The sequence below is a fragment of the Buteo buteo genome, chromosome 5 (genome assembly GCF_964188355.1).
Source record: "Buteo buteo chromosome 5, bButBut1.hap1.1, whole genome shotgun sequence".
NCBI lineage: Eukaryota > Metazoa > Chordata > Aves > Accipitriformes > Accipitridae > Buteo > Buteo buteo.
Window position 1 is genome coordinate 37,374,351 of NC_134175.1, and position 24,960 is coordinate 37,399,310.

General features: G+C 53.3%; 1 protein-coding gene and 1 long non-coding RNA gene across 2 annotated transcripts; one reads left to right on the forward strand and one right to left on the reverse strand.

Annotated features, from left to right (window-relative positions):
- Positions 1-2,658: 2,658 nt before the first annotated feature.
- On the reverse strand, positions 2,659-5,043 carry LOC142031373 (uncharacterized). Its single transcript, XR_012650497.1, has 3 exons — positions 4,935-5,043; positions 3,693-3,833; positions 2,659-2,825 (listed from the first exon to the last, which is right to left on the reverse strand). It is a non-coding gene; the product is annotated as an uncharacterized LOC142031373 (long non-coding RNA).
- IGFBP5 (insulin like growth factor binding protein 5) lies at positions 2,814-24,666 on the forward strand. Its single transcript, XM_075028688.1, has 4 exons — positions 2,814-3,856; positions 23,256-23,482; positions 23,649-23,768; positions 24,248-24,666. The coding sequence occupies exons 1-4, from the start codon at positions 3,526-3,528 to the stop codon at positions 24,377-24,379; spliced, it is 810 nt and encodes a 269-aa protein (XP_074884789.1). The 5' UTR covers positions 2,814-3,525; the 3' UTR covers positions 24,380-24,666.
- Positions 24,667-24,960: the final 294 nt, after the last annotated feature.

Below are 24,960 nucleotides of genomic sequence, written 5' to 3' on the forward strand. Positions count from 1 at the left end.
TGGCTAAAATCTTGTCATCTTCTGGTTGAGGATATGACTCAGTTTCCAGGCACGCTTTTGTGGACGAATGTCCTCGCGGCGCAGCATAGAAGTGGAAAGAGGGTGGCCGCAAGACAACTTCACACCACCTGCATTTTGGCCTGCTCTGAAAGCCCAGGAGAGAGTTCCCAGAGAGCCCTAAATTAGAGCAGCTTCCCCAGGGATCCCTCGCACCATCTCTGCCCCGTGGCAATCCAGCCGTGCTCAAGCCTTCTATGCCAGGGCTTGCAGTTAGGCTCGATGGAGGCAGTTCTCTACACGCCTCTCCATTTTGTGTCTTGCAGGCTGGAGTGGGAGTGAAACCTCTCCTCCGCCCCTCTAGATACTCCTGCTGTCTCTGTACCAGGTATTAATATCTGAGGCACACTGTTTCTTAAGGGGTGTAGGAGAGAATGAGGAAAGCAAATTCTCTCCTGCCCTAAACTCTCTCACAAAGTGCTTCCAGATCCCCACGTGAACAGTGCTCGCTCTCTGCCTCGCGCTATTTCCTGCAAAGCACCCATTCAGACCAGCGGCAGATTCTCATAAAAATCAGCGGCAGGATGCAATTAATATGCTGTAAAAGTCGTAAGTGTCAACTGAAGAAACCGTTTTAAAACACTTCTAGACAAAATCCTAGGGGGTTGCTTTTCTTACCTTAAGGGTGCCTATTTTTTTACAGTTAACTGTGATCTAAGCAGAGATTCAGGTAGTGTTAAATAAAACCTCTGGAAAACCTCTTGGTAGAAAGAAAAGCTTAAAAAAAAAAAAGCTTAGAAATGTGGCTTTCTTCTTTGAAGGGCAGGGGGGAAGAACAGGAGGGAGTTGATCTTTACTACAGAGTCCACATGGGGTAGGAAGGCAGTAAAACAAGGAACACCTGAGAGGAGCAAAAAAAAAAACCTTAGGCATGGAAATTTTGGAGAAGAAGGAGTTAATGCTTTTAAGCAACCATCCGTCCTCTTACCATAGATAAGGGTGCATTCTAGTGGCAAAACCCATGCAATGCAGCTGCATAGATGACTGATCTAAAAAGAAACCGGGGAAATATGAGGTTTGGAGGAGTGTGTGCATATGTGGAAGGGGGGGGGGGGTTGACTTGAATCACACGTAAACCTCACCCAGAATTGGCTGATCCCTTTTAATTTCCCACTCCTCTGGTAGATAACCCTGTGCTTGCGCTCCTGAGCGAACTCCCACCCCTTCGCTCAGCCATTCCTCCCGGCCGGCTTCGGCTCATCCTTCTGCTCCAGGTGTAACACCCCGGCACACAGCTGCCTGGGCGGGCCACGGGGCTGCACACTGCAATTTTGGAGATTCCCTTGCCCACGCTTCCAGCTTCCCCGCTCCTAGCAATGAATGAGCACTAAGGGAGGCAAGTGCGAAGGACCATGGCCCGGAGAGCTGCAACCCTTTGGAATGCAGCGGTGGAACAAAAGACAACAAACCCCAAAGCTGTCTGGGACAGAGGATGAGCATTGCAAAGCGCTTTTTTTTTTTTTTCTTTCTCCCTCCCCACTTTGTGCAGGGCAAGAGGCAGAAGAAGAATGAGCTAAAACGTGCAAATCGGACTTCACATGGCAAAATTCCGCTTGTATTCTGGCATGCCCTAAGCAACAGCAAACTTTTCCAAAGAGGAATCTAACACAGTTCTTACAAGCAGCCCAGCCCTCCCTCCTGCTCGCTGTCCGGCTGCGTTAACCCTTGCTGTTTGGGGGGTGTCAGGGGCACTCCCTGGCACTGGGCAAAGCCTCGCTGCGGTTTTACACCTCGCCCAGGGGCAGAGGGGCAGGAGAGGAGAGCTGGGCACCCTGCACGCACAAAGGCTCCTTTCCCGGACCAGGGCGGGCAAGAGCGGCTCCTTGGCGTGCATCCAGCCATCTCCCTCCTGCGCTCACCTTTGGAGCTGACGGCTAAGGTGTGCGCACCGGCTCCCCGCTCTGAGGGTCTCCAACCCACCAGCTGCCCGGGCAGCGGATGGGGGTTCCCTGCCCCACCACCACATGGTACAGCGTGCAGGATCGGGCCCTGCTAACTCAATGCCCCCGCCTCCTCCCCAAACTCAGAGCCCTGACCTCTGCCTCCCAGACTCCCTGCAGTCCAGGCTGCCGTGCAACCCAATTGCAACCACTTTTTTTTTTTTTTTTTTTTCCTCTTTTGCTAAAGCCACGAAGATCTGAACTCCCCCCCCCCCCCGCGCCCCTCCCCTCCCCATCCTCGGCTTCCCCTTCCCCCTCCTCCTCCCCCTTGTCTCTCCTCATAATATTATCCTTGATCACTGCCCGGGGTTTGAAGCCCAGAAGTCAGAAGCTGTGCACCCCACCCCCACCGGCTCGAGTGTGCACTGATAGGGCCCGCGCTGCTGGCACCTAGTCAAGCTGAGGTGTCATTGGGATCTCAAATTGCAGCTAGGGGCTGGCAGGCAGCCAGAGGCAGTCTATTTAAAAGACAGCCTGTTCTGCAGTATTCAGTCTCTTTAGAAACTTCTCCAGGGGAAAAGTGTTGGGAGATCTACAAAGTGGATTTTTTTTTTCCTCTCTTTTTTTTTTTCCCCCCCTTCCCCCTGTTTTTTACCGCTCCTCTGCAGACTTTGCAACAAAACACTCCAACTTTGCAGAAAACTTTTTTCTTTTTTTGCCCTTTTTTTTTTGCCTTTTTTTGGCTTTTTTTTTTTTCTCTGCTTTTTTTGCCTTTGCAAATCTTGGAAGAGGAAAGCGGGAGGGTTGAACAGAGCCGATCGAAACACAACTTTGCTTCATACCAAGCTTCCCAGCAGCTCGCTGCGTCGGGAGAGACTTTTTCTTCTCCTGCAGAAGAAGAGAGAGGGCAGGGGAGCTTTGCATCCCCTCTTCCTTCTCCTGCGTTTCCCCCTCCCCACCCCACCCCCCCGCCCCTTGACTGCTTTGATGCATTAATAGCAGGACACTGGTTTTCAAGGAACTTTGCTCCCTTCCCAACCTGCCTCCTCCCAGCCCTTTGGGAAGAGTGTGTGTGTGCGTGTGTGTGAAATCGCCGTCCCACCTCCCCAAACCCCCCTGCTCCTCCACGCCTCCCCTTGCAACCTGTAGGCTGTGCAACCCCTGCAGGCTTTTCTCCCTTTCCCCCCCTCCTTCCCTCCCCCTCTCTTTTTGCGCTCCCGCGGATCGCGGTGCGAATTCCCCTTTTCGAGGCGAGCAAAAGCTGAAAGAAGGAGAAAAAGGAAACAAACAAAAAAAAGACAAAAAGCAAACCTAGACACCCCCCCTTCCTAACGCCAAAAGCAAAGCAGGAGGGTCTCGCACCCCGAGAATAAACCCCGGAGCGGGGCGCCTGCAAGCAGGGGCTGCGCTTTCCGCCCCTTTTCCTTTTTGAATTTTTTTTTTTGAATTTTTTTGATTTTTTTTTTTTTTTTTTTTTGCCCCCGAAGGGGCAAGCGGAAAGCAAGCACCGCCCGCCCGCCCCCCCCCCCCCTCCGCCCCCCGCCGGCGGCAAGCCCCCCGCGCCCCGTCCCGCAGCATCCCCGCCGCGATGCTGCTGCGGCTCCTGGTGCTGCTGGGCGCCTGCCCGGGGCTGTCGCGGTGCCTGGGCTCCTTCGTGCAGTGCGAGCCCTGCGACGGCAAGGCGCTGTCGCTCTGCCCGCCGCCGCCGCTGGGCTGCGAGCTGGTGAAGGAGCCGGGCTGCGGCTGCTGCCTCACCTGCGCCCTGCCCGCCGGCCAGCCCTGCGGCGTCTACACCGAGCGCTGCGCCCGCGGGCTCCGCTGCCTCCCGCGCCAGGGCGAGGAGAAGCCGCTGCACGCCCTGCTCCACGGCACGGCCGTCTGCCTCAGCGAGAAGAGCTACCGCGAGCAAGCCAAGGCCGGTGAGTGACCCCCGCTTCGCCCACCCGCCTCCTGCCCGGATGCTTCTCCGCCTCGCCGGCTCCTTTTCCAGCTTCCCGACCGCTCTTCCCACCCCGCCACCATCTCCCGGCTGCCTTTCCCCTCTTTCCGGGGGCTCTCCCATGCCCCTCCGCTTGCTTTTCTGCCTTTCCGGCTCCCTTTCGCTCTTTCCGCCCGCTTTTCTGCTCCCTCCCACTGGCTGCTCTTCCCTGTCCCCCCGGCTGCTTTCCCATCCTTCCGGCTGCTTTTCCGTCTTCCAGGTGCCCTCCCGTGCCCCCGCTTGCTTTTCCTCCTTCCCGGCCACTTTTCCATCTTTCCGCCCGCTTTTCCATCCCCACCCTCCTCAGCCGCTCTTCCATCCCCCCCTCCCCCGCGGTGTGCTTTTCTGCCTTCCCGGCTGCTCTTCCATTCCCCTCCACCACCACCAGCTGCTTTTCCATCTTTCTGGCTACTTTTACATCCTTCTGCCTGATTTTTCTCTCTCACAGACACATACACACACCCCGGCTGCTTTTCCATCTTTCCAGCTATTTCCCCGTTCCTTCCCCTCCCCACCCCCTCCACCGGCAGCTTTTCCAAGCCCCCGGTTGCTGCTTCTCCACCACCACCACCTCCCCTGCCTGCTCTGCCATCCCCCTATTGCTTTTCCACCTTTCCAGCTACTTTTCCATCTTTCCGGCTGCTCTTCCACCCACCTCCCCCACCCCCAGTTGCTTTTCCGTCTTTCTGGCTGCTCTTCCATCCCCCCCAGCTGCTTTTCCATCTTTGCGGGTACTCTTCCATCCCCCTAGCTGTTCTCCTGTGCCCCCCGCTGCTTTTCCCATCCTTCGTTCCATCCATGCCCCGGTCGAACCTCCCGTTGCATCATCTCACAGCCTTCCTCACCCTCCCTTCCATCATCACCTCGGGGTTGTCCCATCCCCAATGGAAAGCTTTTCTTCCCCCACCTCCCAGATGCACCCTCTTAGTCACAGCTGCATCCCAGTCCTTCCCCAGTTGCATCCCTTCCGTCTCTCCTGCATCCCTGTCTTCACCCTCTCCCTGACCCCTTTCTCTCACCGTATCCTCCACCTTGCTCTGGGGCCCGAGCTGGCCTCTGCAGCTTGAGGTACAGGGGAGGGCAGGGCACCTCCTTGCAACCATCCGCCCCATCCCCAAAGTCCTCAGCCACCCCGGGGTTTGTTGCTCAGCCTCCCACTTTCTCCCCGAAATCGTTGCAGCCTGCTCCTCCTGGCTGCCCGCTGCTGGACGTCTTTGTTGGGCAACGGGTTTCAGCCCAGGGAGGTGAAGGGAGCAGGTGCATTAGGGACAGGGAATCTGCAACTGCAAAAAATAATGACGGTGTTGCTAAGAGTCGTGAAGAATAGGTTAAAAGCAAGCATGAAGGCTGGCATGGTAGCACCAGTGCAAAAAGCCAAGCTTCTGAAATGTTTGCACCTTGCACGTGACAAAAGCACGGAAGAAAGTGCTCCTTTACTTTGGCGCTCGTTTAACTCCCATTTCTGGATCGCGTAGCTTGTGCAAACACACTTTCCCTGTACTCCTCCAAATACATCTGTATTTCTGCCACAGTGTGAAGGGGAGGCAGGGAGGGCGTCTGTATGTCCAGGGCACCGGGGAACCACTTGGCAAAAAAAACCCAGGAACAAGCCCCCCACTTTTTTTTTGGTCCATGAAAAAGTCATTTTTGCTTGTTAGCAAGCTTCTGCTTATACCCACGCAATGGGAATCCATTTCTCCTTCCTAGCACCTAATAAATCTTGATGCTTTTATTATTTTTCCCCTTTGCTGCTTGCAGGCAGTGGTTGTGTTGCTATGCTCCATCCTTCGCAGCAAAACCAAATTCTGTGTGTGTAACCTCCCCCCTCCCTCAAATGACAACAAATGTCCAAACTTCCTTAAAATCAGCCAGAAACAGCAAAGCTGAGCTTGGTTTTCTGAAGGGGAGCTGGAAGGGGGGTGGGCTGGGAGGGGACCTGCGCAGGGAGCTGCGGGTGAAGCCAGGAGCCACGTTCCTGCCGTGGAGCCCAGGAAGCCGGGCAATAACCCGCTGGCAGTGGAGCTATGCGAAGTATCCCGGAGCGCGTCATCCCCGGTGTTTATTTACTCTTGCGCGTATGTGTGCGCGGCCGGGGGCAGGCGGTGTGGTCGGGAAGGCAGAGCTATGCAGCCGAAACCCAGCGGCAGCTGGGAGAGCGGGGCCGATCCTCGTGCCCGTGGTGAGGGTGCCCCATGCAGACCAAAGGCCCCCAGGAAAGCTTTGGCACTTGTCTCCCCGCTTGAATCGCCTCTTGTTCCACCTGCCTCGCTCTTCCCAAGGAAGCTGGTCCGTCAGCAGGTGCTTTGCCTGAAACTTTGGCCGGTCCCCTTGTAATATCGCTGCTTCTGGTTTTCTTGGGATAGGGAGCACCCGTTGAATGAACGAGGAGAGGGATAGGAAAGAGCTTGCAGGTTTGTTGCAAAACCAACCCCTTGGCACTACCTGCACTTCCAGTTTGGACTCCCCGAGCGCCGCAGGGGGCTCTTTTCGACAGGTTTTGTTCGCAGCCGGGAGATGAGCCTGGATCGGAAAAGCTGCTGCAAGAAGCCGCGGGAGACCGGCAGGCTCCTCTTGAGATTTGCACGATTGCAAAAAAGAAATAAAAAATAAATGAGGAATTCCTGAGGACAGGGAGGGAAAAAACTCTCTTGGCATTCGACTGGTAGCGTGTGAGAACAAAGTATATTTTCATAGGCATGTTTCTAAGCAACGGGGCAAGGAAAGAAATTAAGTTTGACTTGAACTTTCTGGCCTCTGCCAGTTTGGCCAGCAGTGCAGGGACCGTGTGCTGGGGAAGCTGGCCTGGCCCTCTGATCTGTCAATGACCAAAATTGGCCCTGAGCTGCGAACCACTGAGAAAGAATCAGCACTCTGCAAAATAAACTATGTGACAGCAGCGAGGACTAGATCAAACTGCTTTTCTATCTATTTCTGCTCTTGCGCTGGCTGAGTTTAAAATCGCAGATGCTTTCCTCCTTATAGTCGAGGTGGAGACGCAACAAGCGGTATTATAAGAGCCCAAGCCTGGGAGGCCAGGCTTGGCTCTCCTGTAGACCAGAGATGTCTTGCCTGGGGACAAGATGCTGCTGGGTACCGTGCCTCAGTTTCCTCATCTGTAAGCTGGGCACAGCAGTACTGAGAAACGCTGGAGCTACTGGGCAGAATGTGCTCCTGGTTTGCTGAGAGGTCGGAAATGAAAGCAAGTGTGGGATTAAAGGGCTTTGGTAAGGCTCGTTTTAAGTACACGGATGTGTAGGTACTGACGGGACGGTCTCTGTTAGTCCTTCCTGGCACAACAGTCAGACACTGTCCTCTACCGAAAGCCAAACATTACGGCTGTAATTGACTGTTCCTGGTAAAAAACCATGAATGAGCTTCATTTATGGCACAGGCTGCAGGAATCTGGATTTTCTCTGTTTTGTTTAGGTTTCCTTTGAAATACACCACGTCTTTCCATTTTTCTCCCCCCGTGCTCCCACCAGACTTCTTCCTGCTGAGACAGCAAGGTCAGGCCAAGCACTGGGGAGCGGAGGGCACAGATTGGAGCCTGCTGCCCTAAAAAGGCTCGTGGAAAAACAAAGGTTGTCAAATATTTCCTTCTCCTCTCTCATTCCTGCTCTCTTTCTAGAAAGCGAGCAAGACTTGGCAAGTTTCCTCACGAAACCGTGAGCCAACGATAACCAGGAGGGGAAAGGCGGGGGTTGCAGAACTAGCCCTAAGAAAATCGTCTTTGCTGCGTCAGCTGGAAGTAGGCGGAGGAGGAGTGCTGCTGAGCCCAAGTTTCCTGCAGCTCGTGTTCGGTGCAGTCCTTTATCCCTCCCCAACATATTCCCCCCCTACCCTGTTTCTCCTTCCCGTGCTCTTCTCCAGCTCCCCGTTCAGGGATGCGGGGGCTTCAGGGGCGAGCGATGGGGACGCGGCGGGGCAGGTGGGCAGCCCTTCGCCCAGGTCTGGGGCGAGGGTGAGGGTTAGGGCAGGGGTTTGTGGGAGTGGGGTTTGGGACGTGCCAGCCTGCAAACGTGTCGCTTGGGGAGGGACCCGGCGGGTGCAAGCGGCAGGTCCTTTGTGCGAAGCAACTCCCGAGCTGTCAAGGCAAAAGCTAGTAGCAACAGGCCTGCAAAGCCTCGGATCCAAAACAGGAAAATCTCCATTTTTCTTTTGATCTGAAGTTTCAACAACAATAACAATATATTAAAAAAAAAAAAAGAAGAGGGTGAAATCCATCAGGTGCCAGCAAGAGAGCCAGGTTTCTGCGGTGTGTGTGTATGGGGGAGGGAGGGATGGGGTGGTTCAAACAGGAAAGGAGGGGCCTTGGCTGGAAAGATTTTTTGGCAGTCTGGTTTCTAAGGAAGGAGTGAGAATATTAAGTAGTTGATACAAATGAAATTCCTTCTGGGTGCCAGCAGAGTTCACCGGAGAAAAGACGTGGCTCTATGCGTGTGTGCGTGCGTGCATGAGTGATAGAGCTGGTCCCAAGCTCCCGTGCAGCGCTATCAGCCTGGACCTGCTCCAGGTGGACGAGGGGAGCCCCTCCAGAGCGTGTACCGCTGCAGCGGAGATCGGGGACGGGCCTTAAACAGGAGCCTCTGCAAACCTGAGGGGTGTTGGAAGAAGGCTGTGTGCCTCCTCGTGTCGATATTTAAGCACCAGCATCCTGTGCCCAGATGACCGTCGTGGCTTTGGCACGTCGGTGGCGCGAGCGCAGTTGTGTGCGACTGGAAGCGTTTGCATGACTGCGGGGTGAGGTGTCCCGTCAGGCTCGGAAGAGAGGGGTAGGAGAGCTCGGGTACGTTTTGCGCCAGCTTTGGGACAGCTCCTGGTTTCTCTTGGTCATGTAGTTTGGCACACGCGTGTCAGGGCAGCCGGGGAGGAAGGAGAGGAGGAGAAGCAGCGAGCGGGCGCTGTCTCGCACGGAGCGTGGTGCTCTGCTTCCTCCTAACGTCCGCTGGAAGTTTTGCCCACGCTGGATCGAAAGGCGTCGCAGATGTAGGAGCAGCTGCGAGAGCTGTTATAGTGGTGGTGGTTCCCAGCGCTCTTCACCCAAACTGGAAAGCCTGGGAGCAGTCTGGGAAGGGGGGCAGGAACCTCAGCCCCTCCGGGGCTCGTCCTCCTCTGCTCAGTGTGGCGAGCCGCTAAGAACAGTTGCAGCTCGTTTCACCTGTGCTAAGTCACAGGGGAGATAAAAGGGCCCATGGCACAGGAAATCCTGCCTATTTTTTACCAAGCACTTAGTAGTGCAAATTCAAGGTCGGAGATAAATAAAAGCGGAATTTGGCTGGAACACACCTGCCCCTCGATGTGGGCTGCAGAGCAGCGGGATTAATGTGCACAAGGAAGATATGCATGTGAGCATACACACACACGTACCCATATTCACACGCCCACACACGCCTGCACAAACATTTAATGTGTGCAAACACGCACACGGAGCATTTTTGTCTCTGGGGGAAGAATGGTTTCCAGGCAGCACACACAAACCTCTCTTAGGTGCAGTGGTTCTGCTTATGACTGGCACATTGGTATTTTGCCGTCAAGATCAGATATTGGCGTACGGACCGGCCTACCCTATCCTCCCACTGAGGGCTGAGAAATGAGGTGCAGGAGGTAAGCATATCAAACAAGGGGAGGCAAGGAAGGAGATAGAGGCAAGATATTCCTCCCAGCCAGCTGTGTGGATCCGAACTCACCCCCTCCATGTTTGGAGGTGGGTTGTATTTTCTCGATGGACTAGGTCTACGTTAGTTAAATACCCTGAGAGATAGCCCAGTGAAGGTGCGGATGGGTTGTGGCTTCCAGAGGGCCGACGATCCTCCTGCTGCCGGGGCTGGGGGGGACACGTGGGGGGCAGTGGTGCCTGGTGGCATTGGTAGAGGACGCGGTGCCAGGGGCACTGAGTGTGCTGGGGCCCTGCAAACTTCTCTTTGCCCAGGCAGCAACAACTGGCTTTTGGGAAAGTGGGAAAGAAGAACTGAATTGGGAGAAGATGGCAAAATTTGCTGAAATGTGGTGAGTTGAGGGCAGGAGAAACAACCTCCAGCACTGAGGAGGAGGAGGCAGCAGGACTTGAGGACATGGTGCATGCAGAGGTCAAAGATGATCCAAAGAGTTTGGCCTGCGTGAACTCACTGGCAGCCAGCATAATAACCACCTAGTCATTTGTAAGGAGATTTTCTACAGGTAAAAAGATAGATATTATCTGATTATCCTCAGGACAGGTGTAGCCAAAAGCACAAGGAGGCTCTGCTGGAGAGAAGGAGAGGGAACCCCGGCCCACGTGCTGCAGTCCTTAAGACCTGGACCCCCAGGCCCATTTAGGGGGACCCTCCATGCAGGGTCTCCCTGGGGTGATGTGCAGGGCTGCCTGTGGGTCACGGGGTGGTGTGGCAGCTGTGCCCACGCTCCCAGACCCCGGGGGAGCTGCCCAGTTGAGATCACTGGGCACGGGTCATGCTTGATGCCTCTGCCCATCCAGGAGGGGTCACGTCACACCTGGTGATGAAGGATTGAAATCCCCCATCCTCTCACCACTCAACCCCCCACTCAACTGTCTATTCCTTCAGCTGGGTAGCCAAGGCAACTCTCAGCAAGATGTTGGTTTTGAGGTGGGTCTTTGATGCTAGTGATCAGAGGGGACCCCTTAGTGTTTATGTCAAGCCATGGCTTGCCGTTAATCCCAGCGGAAGCCAGTGTAGTGTGTTTGCAGAAATTTGGGACTCTTGGTGGTTTGATGCAGGCAAATTTGCTCTTAAGGAAGCAATTTCTCAGCATGTTTTGGTGGATCTCCTGTCTGTTTGTGATGTTTCCAGGAGAAGTGCGCTAACTGCCCATCAGTCTGTGTCTTTTAACCATCAGCTTCTGGCTGCAAGACCACACCTGCCTTAAGCTATGGCTGCAGGAAGGTCCAAGCCTCCCTGGCTGCAGGGAGGCTCTGGTCAACAGGCTAAACCTCGAGAGGAGGCATCTTAAATTTATGCCTGTGGAGTCAGTGGGCACTTCTGTGTGTTTGCATAAAGCCTTGCTCTCACTATTGCCCTCATTCTCCAGACTGCTCTGATATTCCCATCATTTTTCCCTGTGCCTCCACCCTTTTGATACTGCCTCTTTCACGCAGAATGTGGAAATGGGGTGTCAATACTTCCCACGGCAAACTGGTACCTCATTCCCTATTAGTCTGGCAGGGCTTGATCCTGCAAGATGCTGAGCACCTTTTCGCTAGGCCCAGAGCATTGCAGGCTTTCAGGCACCTAATCCTCTTCATGGGAGACAGCTACCTCAGTCCTGGAAGGACTGTGAGGCCAAAGCTGAAGACACTGTTGGCTTCAGTAGGCTTGGAAAGCTCTTAGCAGCTGCCTGCCTTGAGGGCTGTTATTGCAGTTTGGTTTGTTTGCTTGTTGGATGGACACAGCTGGCTCACTGATGGAGATAATTATTATGTTGATGGAGGTAACTGGTCTGGTTGCTATTTAAGGGCAAGAAGGTAATCCTGACAGATACTTAAGGAAATGATCCCCTAGCTAAACAAGAGAGGGAATGTATGTTAAAGGTAACTTTGGGGGCAAAGTTGGCCAATAGACATAATTCTTTTTGTAGAAAACCAGTAGAAATACTTTCTTTTTCCAAATGCACATGGGATTCACCCTTGGAAAACAATTAAATCAACAGACCCATTTATTATTCATGCTTAAGAAATCAGATGTTATGCATTGGACTAATGATGAAAATCTAGTAATTAAATAAGCCAGTGAACAACTACGGAACCTGGCTTTCACTTTTTAATTTAAAGGAGATGCTGGAAAAGAAAAGAAGTTCTATTAAGGAGGGACTGCATGTCTTATACCTGTCCCAACAGTCAATTACGGTGCCGCCACAACCACATGTATGTCTTAATACATCTTAATAATGTCTAAACACTAAGTGACATACAGTCACTTTACTTTCGCTTGTGACTCCTGCTTTCCTGAAGCAATAGCAGAAATGGGTGAAATTTTACCGCATCATTTCATAAGCATTTCAGTATTCAGTTATTTGGTTTTGTAATAGCAGAGGCAGCTTGAGGTTGCAGGAAAAACAATGAAGTGCAACAGGGATCTTATCAATCCAGAAAGGCTCCGGACTGTCGTGGTTTAACCCCAGCCGGTAACTAAGCACCACGCAGCCGCTCACTCACTCTCCCCACCCAGTGGGATGGGGAGAGAATCTGGAAAAAAAAGGTAAAACTTGTGGGTTGAAATAAGAACAGTTTAGTAGAATAGAAGGGAAGAAACTAATAATGATAGTAACAACAATAATAAAATGACAATAATAATGAAAGGATTGGAATATACAAAACAAGTGATGCACAATGCAATTGCTCAGCACTTGACGACCAATGCCCAGTTAGTTCCCGAGCAGTGATCCCCCCTTGCCCCAGGCCAACTCCCCCCCGGTTTATATACCAGACATGGCATCACATGGTATGGAATACCTTGTTGGCCACTTTGGGTCAGCCACTTTGGGTCAGCTGTCCTGGCTATGTCGCCTCTCAACTTATAGCGCCCCTCCAGCCTTCTTGCTGGCTGGGCATGAGAAGCTAAAAAATCCTTGATTTAGTCTGAACACTACTTGGCAACAACTGAAAAAGTCAGTGTGTTATCAACATTCTTCTCATACTGAACCCAAAACATAACACTATACCAGCTACTAGAAAGAAAAGTAACTCTATCCCAGCTGAAACCAGGACACGGACCTGTGGCAAAGGGTGATCAGCTGTCTTTCTTGGAGCTTCAGACTCCAAAATTGAGATCTGTACCCTTTGCTCCATCAAGGGACCCGTGATATTTTTTTAACATTGAAAAGCATCTTTGCATCGTGTGGGACCAAAGGGGTTTGGTTAGTGTATGTAATGGTACAGTGCAAGGAGGGAGATGGCTAGGAGAGGCAAGAGTGATCCGTTAGGATCAAGCTTGGGCAAGTTTCTGCTTATCAATATTGTCAGAGTGTGAACATCAAACTTCTGGTACTTTTTATTGTGGTACTGCTTAGGTGGACTGAGAGATTAAATAATGGCCAGGCCTACCCCAGGCAAAGGTTTTCTGAGAGAAGGAGCCATTAAGAAAGTAGAAGGGAGTCCTGAGGGCAGAGGTGGAAATCTCATCACTCGGAGCTTGTAAAAGTCAGGTTGGACAGTACATGTGGTGATGTGTCATCTGGTGCTGACACAGAGATGAGCAATGGATGATCTCACAGATCTTTTCCATCTGGTTTAAGGCAGAGCTGTGAAAGTCAGGCTGAAGGCCTAGAAATTAATCCAGGCTAGGCTGGAGGTTGCAATCACAGTTGCACGCCTGAAATACTTGTGGTGTTGGAGCAGTTCTCATCTAGCGCCTGACACAGGTGCATCTCCAGACTCCACCTGATGTGCCTTCACCTCTTTCTCTGGGGCGGGCAAAGGGTTTGGCTTTCTTGGCTCTTCCAGTTAACTGGCTGCTGTAGAGGCTGACGAACACCCTCAATAACATAAGCGAGGATGGAACTTGTGATGGAGACCACCAGCCTCCAGTGAGAGCAGCCTCTCCCAGATTCCGTTTCAGTAGGCCAGTTGTTAAAAGCTTCTGCTCAGTATGAAACTAAATCAGATTCAAAACCCTGACTAAAAGGCAAAAGCCACCTTCATCCATAAGCAGGCCAGAAAGCTTAGCATGAACTGTAGTGGCTACATCTCTGGTAGGACATCCTCTTCTCGGGATCATCTCCTTTAATAGAGAGGTTTCCTCTTAATTGCATGTTGTTCTCAGGGTAAAATGCTACAATATCCACAGTGACATCCCAGCTTTTGATGGCTGCCAGCAACACTCTTCTTGGTTACGGTTCTCTTTCTAAGGCCTTCTTAGCACCTGGCTCTACTATGATTTGTCATGTTTGGGTTTCAGTGATCAAGAGTAGCAGCGTCCTGGCAGCATCCTGCTTTCAAGTCCAGGTTTCTTGACATCTCATGTATATTGACACCTGCCTTCAGCTGAGTTTTGGAGACAGGTCCCACATAGTCCAAGGGGGCAAAGCTACCTACTCTTCCTCCCTAGTGTCATTTCCTCCACTGCTGCTGTTGAGCTACCTCCATCCAAAAAAGTCCTCCTTGTGCCCTTCTTTCTCATACAATAATGATAGTTGATGGATGCTCTTAGGCTTCTCTTCCAACCCATCACACCTCCATTCCTAAAGACACAGCAAGGTTTTTTTTCAGGTGATCCCCTCCCACCTGGTGGCCAGATGAGCAGTTCAAACCCTTTTATTTTCATTCAGAAGACCTGAAAATGTGTTTGTTTTCTAGGAAGGTTTTTCCCGTCTTTTTGCCACAGATAAACCCCACAGAGAAACTGCTGGTAAACAATTAAATTATGCTTGTCAGGAGCTACTTTAGATTTTCCTCACCTTTACTGTCAGTTAGGCAGAGACTGTCATGCAATCTTCTTCCCTGAGTTTTCCTTCTTTGCTCTTTTCTGCTCTTAGTTCCTTGGCAGCTGGGTGGGTTTTTTGCCACCTTTATTACAAGTGATGGAATCTGCCACTAGGGTGGCTTTGTTGGAAAAGATGCAAGACTGAGAAAGACTGAATGATTTCATCCTTTCCAGGAAGGAAGAATAAGTCTTGGTCACTATGATATTGAAAGATGTTTTATTTTGATTTCTCTGGGTTATTCTTCAATTCAGCTCTCAGCTTCTTCTGCAGTTTCAGCATATGGAATGGGAAACATCTGTAGTCTCCAGATGATATGAAGGAAATATGTTTTATCTTCCTATCATCAGTGCATCAGCAACAGGAGCTTTTTGATGTAAATCTAATCCTGAAATACTTCCTTCCCCTCCACTTGCCAATTCAGTTCCCTGGAAGATAACTTTGTTCAGGAAATGTCAGGCTTATGCAAGCAGCTATCTAGAAACAGACTGCCTGCAATTTTGCAAGATGGCGCACGTCGGCATCATTTAATTGTAAAGGATGGATGTTTGTTCATCATCTTCCCGGAGGGAGAAACTCTGGAAAGTTTCCCAACTCTTTTACTGGTTAGACATTTTGGGTTCCCTCTTGCACTGAAACGGTTGTTGCTGGGAACCCCAAGTCTCTGGCCACGCTGCCTGTCCACCACAGGCTGAGACCTTCACCTGAACTTGTGTCCTGTATATGCATTGCTAGCTCCCAAGCCTCTGCTGAGGATGGATCGTAGCCTGATTTAGGAGCTCTTCAGAGAGAAAGAGACAGGTCAAAGACAACAGTGAGCCGCCGTCCTTGCTTGTACATCCCAGGTCAGAACCAGCCCAGCCCTCCAGCTGGTGCCCAGACTTGGCTCTTCCAGCACAGCATAGATGCTTGAAGCCTGCTGAATAAACAGCTAGCAACGTGTAGGGAAGGAACTTATGTCATGGAGATCCCCATCTCTAAACCTGCTTTTCTCCTTGCTCTAGAGAGTTGCTCCCAGGGACTTTTATTTTGTGGCTGCAGCAAGGAAGGGCAGCTCAGGAAAGTATCATTTGGCACACAGCAACGCAAATCCTTCCTTACGGTTCCAGTTCCCATAGCCGTACCTCTCCCACCTCCGTGGCACTTGCTGGCACTGCGGAGAAGTGGTGCTGACCCAGAGATCCGTTCCTACAGATAGGCCCTGCACTTCCAGAGCAGACCAAAACATGAACTAGTTCCCTTGAGAGCTCCTTTCCCACATGCTGAGCTGCATTTCTCCCCCATCAGCTCTGTATGAGAACACTGAGGTCATCAGACCAATGATCTCCCTTTCCCATGAATCCTTTGTGAACCTGGGGGCAGCCCAAGCACCTGATATTCATGCTCCGCAGGTGAGCCCTGGCTGATGCAGCAGAATCTGCCTCCACAGGTTTCTGCTGAGGAGACACAAATCTCCTGAGAAAGAGCTGGTCTTCCAGGCTAGTTCAGAAAAGCCCAAACAATAACTTTAAAAAAAAAAGGCCACAGTATAGCACATCCCTCTGCCATCCATCCCCGCTCTCCGAGGCTCTTCTGGTATTCCTGAGCTGTTCCCAAGCATCCTACTGGGCCTTGGCTTAATAAAATGGAGCTAAGTCTTAACCTAAGGTTGAGTCCTTCCAGCCCTCTGGTTGCTTTTCCGTCTCTTCTCTGAGCTTGGTCCCACTGATCCATATCCTTCTCTTTAAAGGTGTCTCTGTGGGACAAGAGAGTGAGGTCCCAGCAACTTTCACCATGCTGTCGCAGGGATTTAAGGTACTGGGATACCCCAGAACTCTCTTCCAAAAGTTTGTGTGGATTTTGGGCCATGGACTATTTGGACTCTGATCATATGTCTTTGGTAGGGGACTCGGCATGGTGGGGCAGAGTGGGTGTTTTTGTGGGTGCTCCATGATGCTTTGGCTGCTAAAGACTTCCTTCCACACCCTGCAAATCACAAAGGTGATTTGCTGCCTTCAGCAGCCATTGAGGTACCTAATTCCCAGTGAAGGAAATAGGGTCTGGGTTTTCTTACCGCTGCTCCTGTGCCTATAAAACAGTTTGGCACTGCCAGCCATGAGAACTGCACCACAGGCTGCAAGGGGACCAGTACTGAAGAGATGGGGGGATTTATCTTTCTTAACTTCACACCTTTGGAGGCCTAAGGGAGACCACTGGCGTCACAGGAGGAGAGACTGGCGCCTCCAGAGATATGTCGTTCCACCCTAAAATCGGTGCCCAAGCCAAATGATGGGGCTGGTCACAATTTGGAGGGTGCAGCATCTCTGCAATGACTTAGACATGGAGTCGAGCCATCCAGCGAAGCCCCAACACCTCTGTGTTAGCGGACGGGCAGTACTTAACACAGATCTGTCGTAAATGCCCGTTCGTTCCACATCGCTGGGACTTGGGGGAGGTGGGGTGGCAGTCCAAGCACGGCTGCTGTTTTTCTGTCCTTCTCGGTGCGTGGCGTCTCCTCCCAGGCTGTCATCGCCCGCGAGCATCACCAGCGCGCTCCCTTGCCAGTCCCCTCCAGACGGCCCGCGCCGGCCTGCCGTCGAGTCCCCACCAAAGCACAAAAGTTCGTCGGAAGTCCAAGGCCCGTTGCAGCTGGCTCTCCCGCCGCCAACGCCCTGGGCTAGCGGAGGGACTGGCTGGAGCCTGCATCCCCGGCCCTGGCTGCTCCTCCTCCGGTGGGTGCCAGACGGCCTCAGGCTGGGCGGCCGCCTGAGATCACCGCCTGACTTCACCGGGGCGGTGGTCTGGAGCAGTGACTCCGGCCCTGGGCATCGCCTCTGAGCCGGCTCCGCTGCCCACCCCCGCGGGGCTGTGACGAGGGGCTGGGGGTCGTCCACCGCCACACTGGGCGCTTGTGCCTGGGACGGGAACATAAGCGAGCTGTTCTTCATTAGGGCAGTGAAAGCTCCCTTCTGTCTGGGCTGATCCCGGCAGCCTCTGGGGAGCTCAGGAATGCTTTTGCTCAGTTGTGCTCTCCAGCTGCCAAAGGGCGCGAGATGAGATGACCCTCCTCGCTCTGCATCCCTTCCCTGCCTGCATTTCAAGAATGCAAAGGCAGCAGCTGTCCCTCTGTGCTGACCAGGAGGGAGGGAGTTTTATTTTCCCGTCATGGCCACAGGTGTAAGTCCAGGCTGGGGAGGAACTTGCCTCCATCCCAAGAGGTTTTGGTGTAGGTGAGGCACGTCCCCTCCTCTGGAGTGGGGACAAGTGGGGAGGGCAGCTGGGGGAAATGCACGATGGGGGTTTTTACCAGCCAGGGACCTTCCTGTATAAAAGCCAATCTGAAGAAAAATGGGTACATCTCTAACACGATTGGCAAGTGCAAAAGCTGTTTTCAGGGACAGCACCGACGCTCCTTCTCTCCCAGCCACAGGGTGCCCAGGGAAGCTGTTTTGCATTGCCCAGCGAGAACCAGTACCGTAAAGGATAGGGGAGGAAGGAGAAGTGGGAGGATCCCATCCCTCCAGCAGGTACAGGGAAGAAGACAAACATTGATTTCAGCAATCATTGCCTCTGCCTGCGTGTGCGTGTAAAGTCCAGCAGGAAGACGTAAGAAGGCAGCTTGGGGCTGGGCAGATAATGGAGCCGCCATAGATAGCAGTCTGCAGCTGTTTGTGCCGGAGAGGTGTTGTTATGGGTGAAGCTTTGAGGGAATGTCCAGAGCTGGCTCTGAGTAGCACTTCGGGGTCCTGATTGATGGGAACTGCAGAAAAATCCCTCCCTCTCTCCCCAGTGTCTCCCATAAAGTTTTTCCTTTTTCTGTTGCCAGCGTTGGCTGCCTAGGTGTCTGATCCCAAAATGTTGTCCCCCTCCCCCAAAAAGAAAGCCAAGGTGTCAGAGATCACCTAGCTAGGTTTGGAAAATGCCACGTTGTTGTAAGTGGCAATGGGACAGAAACTGGGGTCCTCCAGAGACAGCTGCCACCAAGGCCCAAAATCACAAGGAGCCTGTTGGAAAAGCAGGGTGGGGGATCACTCATGGAGTCCTGCAACTGAGGATATTTTCTTCCTGGGAATACTTGGCGGTAGCTCTTCATCCTGGGGGTAAATCCTCCTCTGGTGGAAAGCAGAGACATTGTGCACTGTTGCACTGCTCTCTATAGTGGGAGATGCTGCTCTCTAAGCAGCAATGTTTCAGCCTTGGCCGATGTAAGCCTTAATTTCCATCTTGCAATGAGCACCTCTAAACAGAGATGGCTGACTTTGGGGGCAAAGGAAGGACAGGGCAACTTCTCAAGGTCTCCACCAGTGACATTTGCTGTCATTCCTATGCTAGAGGTTTAACTGAATCCCCATTAAGTCTTTCTCCAACACCTTCCTGCTTAAGTGGTGTATTATGCTAGTGCTCATGCTGTAAATAATAATAATCATGATAATAATCAAGATAGCTGTTTAGCAAAGTTGTGCTATGGTTGTGCTTGTCCTTCTTAGGTGCGTTGTGGCTTTGGGGGCGGGGGGGAGTGTTGAACAGGACAGCAAGTCCTCTAGCAGTGGGCTGTGGATGTAACAAGCATGGATCATTAGCAGCAGCGGTCAATAGATAACTTTTCCTACCTTCCTGCCAGAAACCGATGAAAATGCATTACGAAAATTCAAGCCTCCTAGCTATTTGGAACAAGCTTCCTGCTCCTCTCTGTAATGTCAGCAAGCAGGGAGGTGGTGTTCCCACACGCCCCACACCCACATGTGTACGCGCATACACACCCTGTGGGGACCTCACACGTGTCCAAAACGTCTGGAGTACAGAAGCACACAGGCTGGGTTTTGGCCTGGGTGCAGGAAGGTGCACAGACTGCTCTGGGTGATGTCTGTCAAGATCAGCAGGGAGCGGGACAGGAACAATTTGCAGTTTCCCAGAAACTGTGCCTGCTATTTTGCTACTCCCTGTCCCTTCTGTAGGGGCAGGGAGAAAGGGTTGAAAATGGCTCCTGCCAGGGAGCTCCCTCTGGCCAGCCTGGAGCGGGGAGAGGGCACTAAGCCCTCAGCCCTGAGGCAGAAGACAGCCCACACTCCGCTACGGGTATTTTCTACCTCCCCGGGCTCAGGGGACCCTGCATGAATTAGGACATCAACAACAGTCCTTCTGGCCTGACTTGTGTCGGGAGCGTCTCCAGATGCTCACCCCTCTTTCCCTGGGTCCTCCAGGGGCACCACAGCGTCAGACCAGACACAAAGCCGTGGGGTGGCTCTGAGTTGAGTTCAGTCTTCTGCCTTGGCTGTAGGGTCAGCATCCCCTTGAGGTGGCTACAGCCCAGGTCTCACCTCCAGACTAGCCAGGCAGCCTCAGTTTGGCCAGCAATGCCATTCTTCTGTGTGGCCAGCGAGCCTGGGACCTCCGCTGAGAGGTCACCTCCTCCTGAGGAGTGGGGAGAAGGGATGGAGATGTGAAAGCCAGCCACCTCCTGCTTCCCACTGTCCCCTGCCTGGGGACACGGTGAGTAGGGCCTCCCTGTGTATGCCTTGTGCCCATAGCTGACATACGGAGATGGAGCACGCTCTGCCTCTGCAAATAGCCGCCTGTCCGAAACCCAATCGCCAGGTTGGCAAGGCGGAGGGGAGTAGGCGGGAAGGGGCTGTGCGGCGGGCCAGATCCTGACAGTGAGGGAGGAGGAACTCCAGCCTCCTTCCTGAGCCTCAGACAGGCACAATTAGGGCTCATTTGGGGAAACTGGGCATTGCTCCTGCTGGCATCTCTTTGGGAGCAGAAGTGCAGCGGTGCCAGCGCTGCTTGCCACGAGCCAGCCCCAGGGTGGCAGATGGAGGTTAATGAATGAGCTGGTGAGCGAGGATGGACGGGTGGGTGCAGGGGCTCCGGAGATGCTGACGCGGGTGTCTGGTCCTGGCTGCAGCGGGTGGCTGCGGGTTGATATGGATGAGCTGGCCAGGAGGTGAAGCCGGGGGGGACTGTGTGAGCGCTGCCTGCCCCAGCTCTGCCTTTCTCTCTTGCGTTGGCACCGGGAAGGTCCCCCACCAGCTGCCCATAGCTTGTCAGGAGTTTGTGTGTCAGATACCTATGCCCTTCAGTTTGACAAAATTGTCTTGATAGTATCAAATTAGAGAACAGATAGTCGAGTGCATGAGCAGGGGCTGCTTCAGCCTTGTTGCTGAAGGAAATCAGGCTATCAAAAACATCAGAGGGTGGAGGAAAGGCATCCCTCCAGGGCATCCATGGGGTTTTCACTGGGAAATAAAGACCCAGACTAGACACCACTGCTGAGTAGCAGATGGTGGACGAGTCCCACCACAGCCGTCCCTTGTTATATCGCTACTTGAGCAGGGACCCGTGTGTGCTGGGGAGGGCCAAGGGGGTCGGTTCCAGGTGCTTTTTCGCCCCTGCAGGAGGCACTGGACTTAGGCTGGGAACTGGGCAGCTTTCAATGCACGCCAGCCCTCGGCTCCATCTGCAGAGCACTGGGCTCCTGTGGCTCCCACGTCCCCTTGCCGAAAGGGCTCCGCGTTAGCCCCCAGCTGCCAGACCGCTCTGGCTAGCTGGCAGCTTGCAGAAAGCAGAGAAATAAGGTGTTTGCAGAGGCTGAAGCTGCTGACTGTCTGAGCAGGCTCAGCCGCTGCAAACACACATTGCACTGCGAGTCCTGGGAACTGGACACCCTGTGCTGTTTTTCTGACTGAATCCTCATTGCTTTGTCCCATTTGTTTGTTATTTTAGGTTTGCCCAGGTAGCTGTGCCTCTCATGTTTGTTATTGCAGGGGTAATGAGCTGTGCCCCTCTTGTGTTATTGTAGGGTTGCCTGCAGCGGTGTGAATCCTCCCCTCCCTTTAATTACCTTGGGGGGCAGCCTGGGGAGATGCGCTGGCTCTGCTGCATCCAGCCCTGGCAGTCGGTGCCAGAGGGGATTCCTGGGACAGATCACAGTGTGTTTCATTGCGGTGGAAGGGCTTAGTCACTGTGGATGTCTCCAGTCTCCTTTCAGACCTCGAATTGCCACAAAATCTTTGTGGCAAAGGATGCTCTTCTACTGCACCTTCTACAGTGTCATTTCCTGGGGGGACAAGATCATTCCCAATTTAATCAATTCCTTCTCTATCCCTTGTCTGTCATCCCCTTATAATAGAGGAGCCCCAACCTGTGGGGGCCTTTGAGTCTGCAGCAAGAAAAAAAAACCCAAACGTACAAGCATCATGGGGTAAAATGGCAAGAGAATTCCATCCTGGGGATATGTGCGAGTCCTGGGGATGGTGCATGGGGTTATTTACATTGCTGTGGGCAGTTAGGAAGGTGCTGAGTCTGGGATGCTGACCCAGCTCTGTTCTTGTGCAAAGAGACAAAAAAAAAAGGCTGCTTTAATAAATAAGTAGCTGTGGAAAACTTTCCAGTTTTGCTGGAAGAGGGCAGGTCTGCCTTGGCAAGGAGGAAGAGGAAACCGGTAGCTGTGGCAGGCCTGGGGGTCCAGCAACCAGCCTGTCCCTCAGCCACCTCCAAGGCCACCCAGCTGGGGCTGTGTGTGACAGGCCAGTGCTATCATCTATTGCTGAGCAGTGCATCCGTCCCCTCTTGCCAGGCATCCCCTGGGCACCCCTGGGCAGCCTGGTGGGGCAGAGCCATCCTCCTCGCCCCTGGGGTGCATCTGGGCTCCAGGGAGCTGCCAGTCTGCAGGGAGACTCCTGTTTGCCTTGTTCGGGGGTGTTTATCCGCTTTTATTTTCATCCTGAGCCTTTTTCTTATGTCCCAACAGTGATGTTGTGATTGGTTCCCTGCTACCTTCACCATGGGGTTGCAGGAGGGGATGAGCGGGGTTCACTGGCATCGAAGTCACTGGAGACACCGTGCAGGGAGGGATTTCAGCCACTCTGATGCTTTTCCTCCCACCACAGTGGGTTGCCCCATGCCTGCCCGCTGGCCCCAGCACAAAACTGGCGTGAGCGCAGGGCTGCTGGGAACCAGGGACTGGGAGACTGGGAGCCTCAGGAGCCTTAAACTCTGTTCAAATTTAGTCCAGAAATAACCCTTTTTCACTCCAGTGGCTGTACTAAATGTCACAAGTCATCTAAGTTTAGACTGTCACCAGCTCTCTCCTATATATAACCATGCAGGGCTCCTGACTGCATCCCGCTGGCACAGGTCACACTGGGGCGATCCGGGGGGTGTATAGGGAGGCGACTGCCATGGGCAGAGCCTAAACGCTCTCCTCCCTTGTCGTCGGTACTACTGGTGGCAGCTACGGTCAGGCAGCGCTGCTCGGCAGCGTCACCCCAGGCTTTGCCAGCTCCTCAGTGGGTGGCAGCGGACAGGGGCTGGTTCAGTCCTGTGAGTGTGGGGCTGCAGACTGAGGACCCTGGAGATCCCAGCACTTGTCAGACGTGGCTTCGGCATCACTGCCGAAGTGTCCGCCCAAACATATGGTGGCTTTGCTGTGGGATTGACCTTGACTTTGGAGTTGTCTCATCTTCGAGCATCCCTAGCTTTGGCTCTTGCATCTGCAAGGCATGGTGGGGTGTGAATTTGTCACTTAATCTTCTCACCATGGCTAAAGAGGGGCTACTCTGCCACATTTTGTGTGTCATCTGGTCCTTTCTGGGTTTGGGATAAGCCATCCACCAGTCCTTCTGCACTGACACACTGCCAACAATGGTGGTCTTATATGTAGGAGCCCATCCTGACTCCCAGCTCCTCCATGCCCTCAGACATCTTCCTGTCCCGAGCTCGGGGGTCACACAAAAGCCATGCCAGGTCCCACACAGTGGGATAAAGCCAGGGCTGTAGGCAGCAGCTGGGAAGGGGATTTCTTTGGCCATTTGTTCCCACCCTGCCTGGTGCAAAGCTGTCGTCTGGGGTCAGGCAGGAGGCTCTCTGTGCAAAAGAAAGCCCCAGTCAGCTCCTGGAGACCTGACGGTTCGGTACCCCTTCCCTTCCAGAACGGGAGTCCCGAGAGCACGAGGAGCCAACCACGTCGGAGATGACAGAGGAGACCTACCCACCCAAGGCCTACCGGCCCAAGCACGGGCGCCTCTCCGAGCTCAAGGCTGAGGCCCTGAAGAAGGACCGCCGAAAGAAGCTGACGCTGGCCAAGTTTGTGGGCATGGCGGAGAACACGGCGCACCCCCGCGTCGTCATCCCTGAGCTCCGGCAAGAGTTTGAGCTGGTGGGTGCCTTCGCCTTCCCCCTGCGGGGCTCCTGCGGGTGGGGGGGCTTTGTCCGCTGGGGAGCATGTGCCGGTGAGGGGGGACAGGGGACCTGGGGGCATCTGCAGCTGGAGGCTTGCTGCAGGGCGCTCCCCTTCTCACGCTCCATCTTCTCCCTGCTCGCAGGGTCCCTGCCGCAGGCACATGGAGGCATCCCTGCAGGAGCTCAAGAGCAGCCAGCGGATGGTCCCACGTGCCGTCCACCTCCCCAACTGCGACCGAAAAGGCTTCTACAAGAGGAAGCAGGTAAGAAAGAGCCCTGCATGGCTTCCCATCCAGGGAATCCAAAGGATTCCAAAGGGATGCTTCCCATCCAGGGAATCCAAAGGATTCCAAAGGGATGCTTCCCATCCAAGTTCTGCTGCCCTGGATGGAAAGGATGGAGGTTTTTCCTCTACTGGACTGGTGGGGAGGGTTGCTGTGAGCATCTGCAGGCACAGTTGGTGGTGGGTGGCCTTGCTGATGGCTGCGAGTGCCATCTGGCCTGAGGCAAGCATCCTGAGGGAGCTGGTGTGGGCGGAGGAGGAGGCAGAGAGCCCCAGGCTGGGGTAGCAGCAGGGATGGAGATGTGCTGAAAGCGGAGAGCCGGAGCTAGGTCCTACCCAGGGGATTGCATCGCTGGGGTGAAAGGGGCAAAGCACAGCGCTGGTCCTGGTACCAGTGCGAGGAAGCCACGCGGCGTCTGGAGGCCATCTCCTGATCTCTGCCCTTGGGTATCTCCGCAGTGCAAGCCCTCCCGAGGCCGGAAGCGTGGGTTGTGTTGGTGCGTGGACAAATACGGCATGAAGCTGCCAGGGACTGACTACCTGAGCGGAGACCTGCAGTGCCACGCGTTCGACAGCAGCAACGTGGAGTGAAGTCGCATCCCCTCCCTCTGCCCCATCACTACCTACCCAGGCTCCCTTCCACCCTCCCCTCCGCACCTCCCCGTGCCCCGGGACTCCGATTCCTTTCATCTCATGTAAGAAGAAAAAAAGAAAGGAAAAGAAAAAAGAGAAAGGAAGGAAAAGAAAAAAGAGAAAGGAAAGAAAAAAAGCAAAAGGGAAAGAAAGAAGTAAAGAAAGAAAAAGCAAAAAGAAAAGAAAGGAAAAAAGAGAAAAGAAAAAGAAAGAAAAAAGAAAAGAAAAGAGAAGAAAAGAAAAGAGAAGAAAAGAAAAGAAGAAAAGAAAGGAAAAGAAAGGAAAAGAAGAGAAAAGAAAAGAGAAAAACAAACCCTGAAGAAACTGAGGACTCGGAATCTACAGCAGCCTCTTGACAACAAGGACTCAGCAAGGAAAGGACAGAGCCAGAGACAAACCAGCTGCGGCCACTCCACCGTCCCGCGCCTCCCCGTGCCTCTCCCCAATGCCACCCACGCCCCCCTGCCATGAGCAGAAGCCACCCTGATGTAGGAAGCTCTCCGAGTTGGTGATTTTCCAGTACGGGTTTTGGGCAGGTT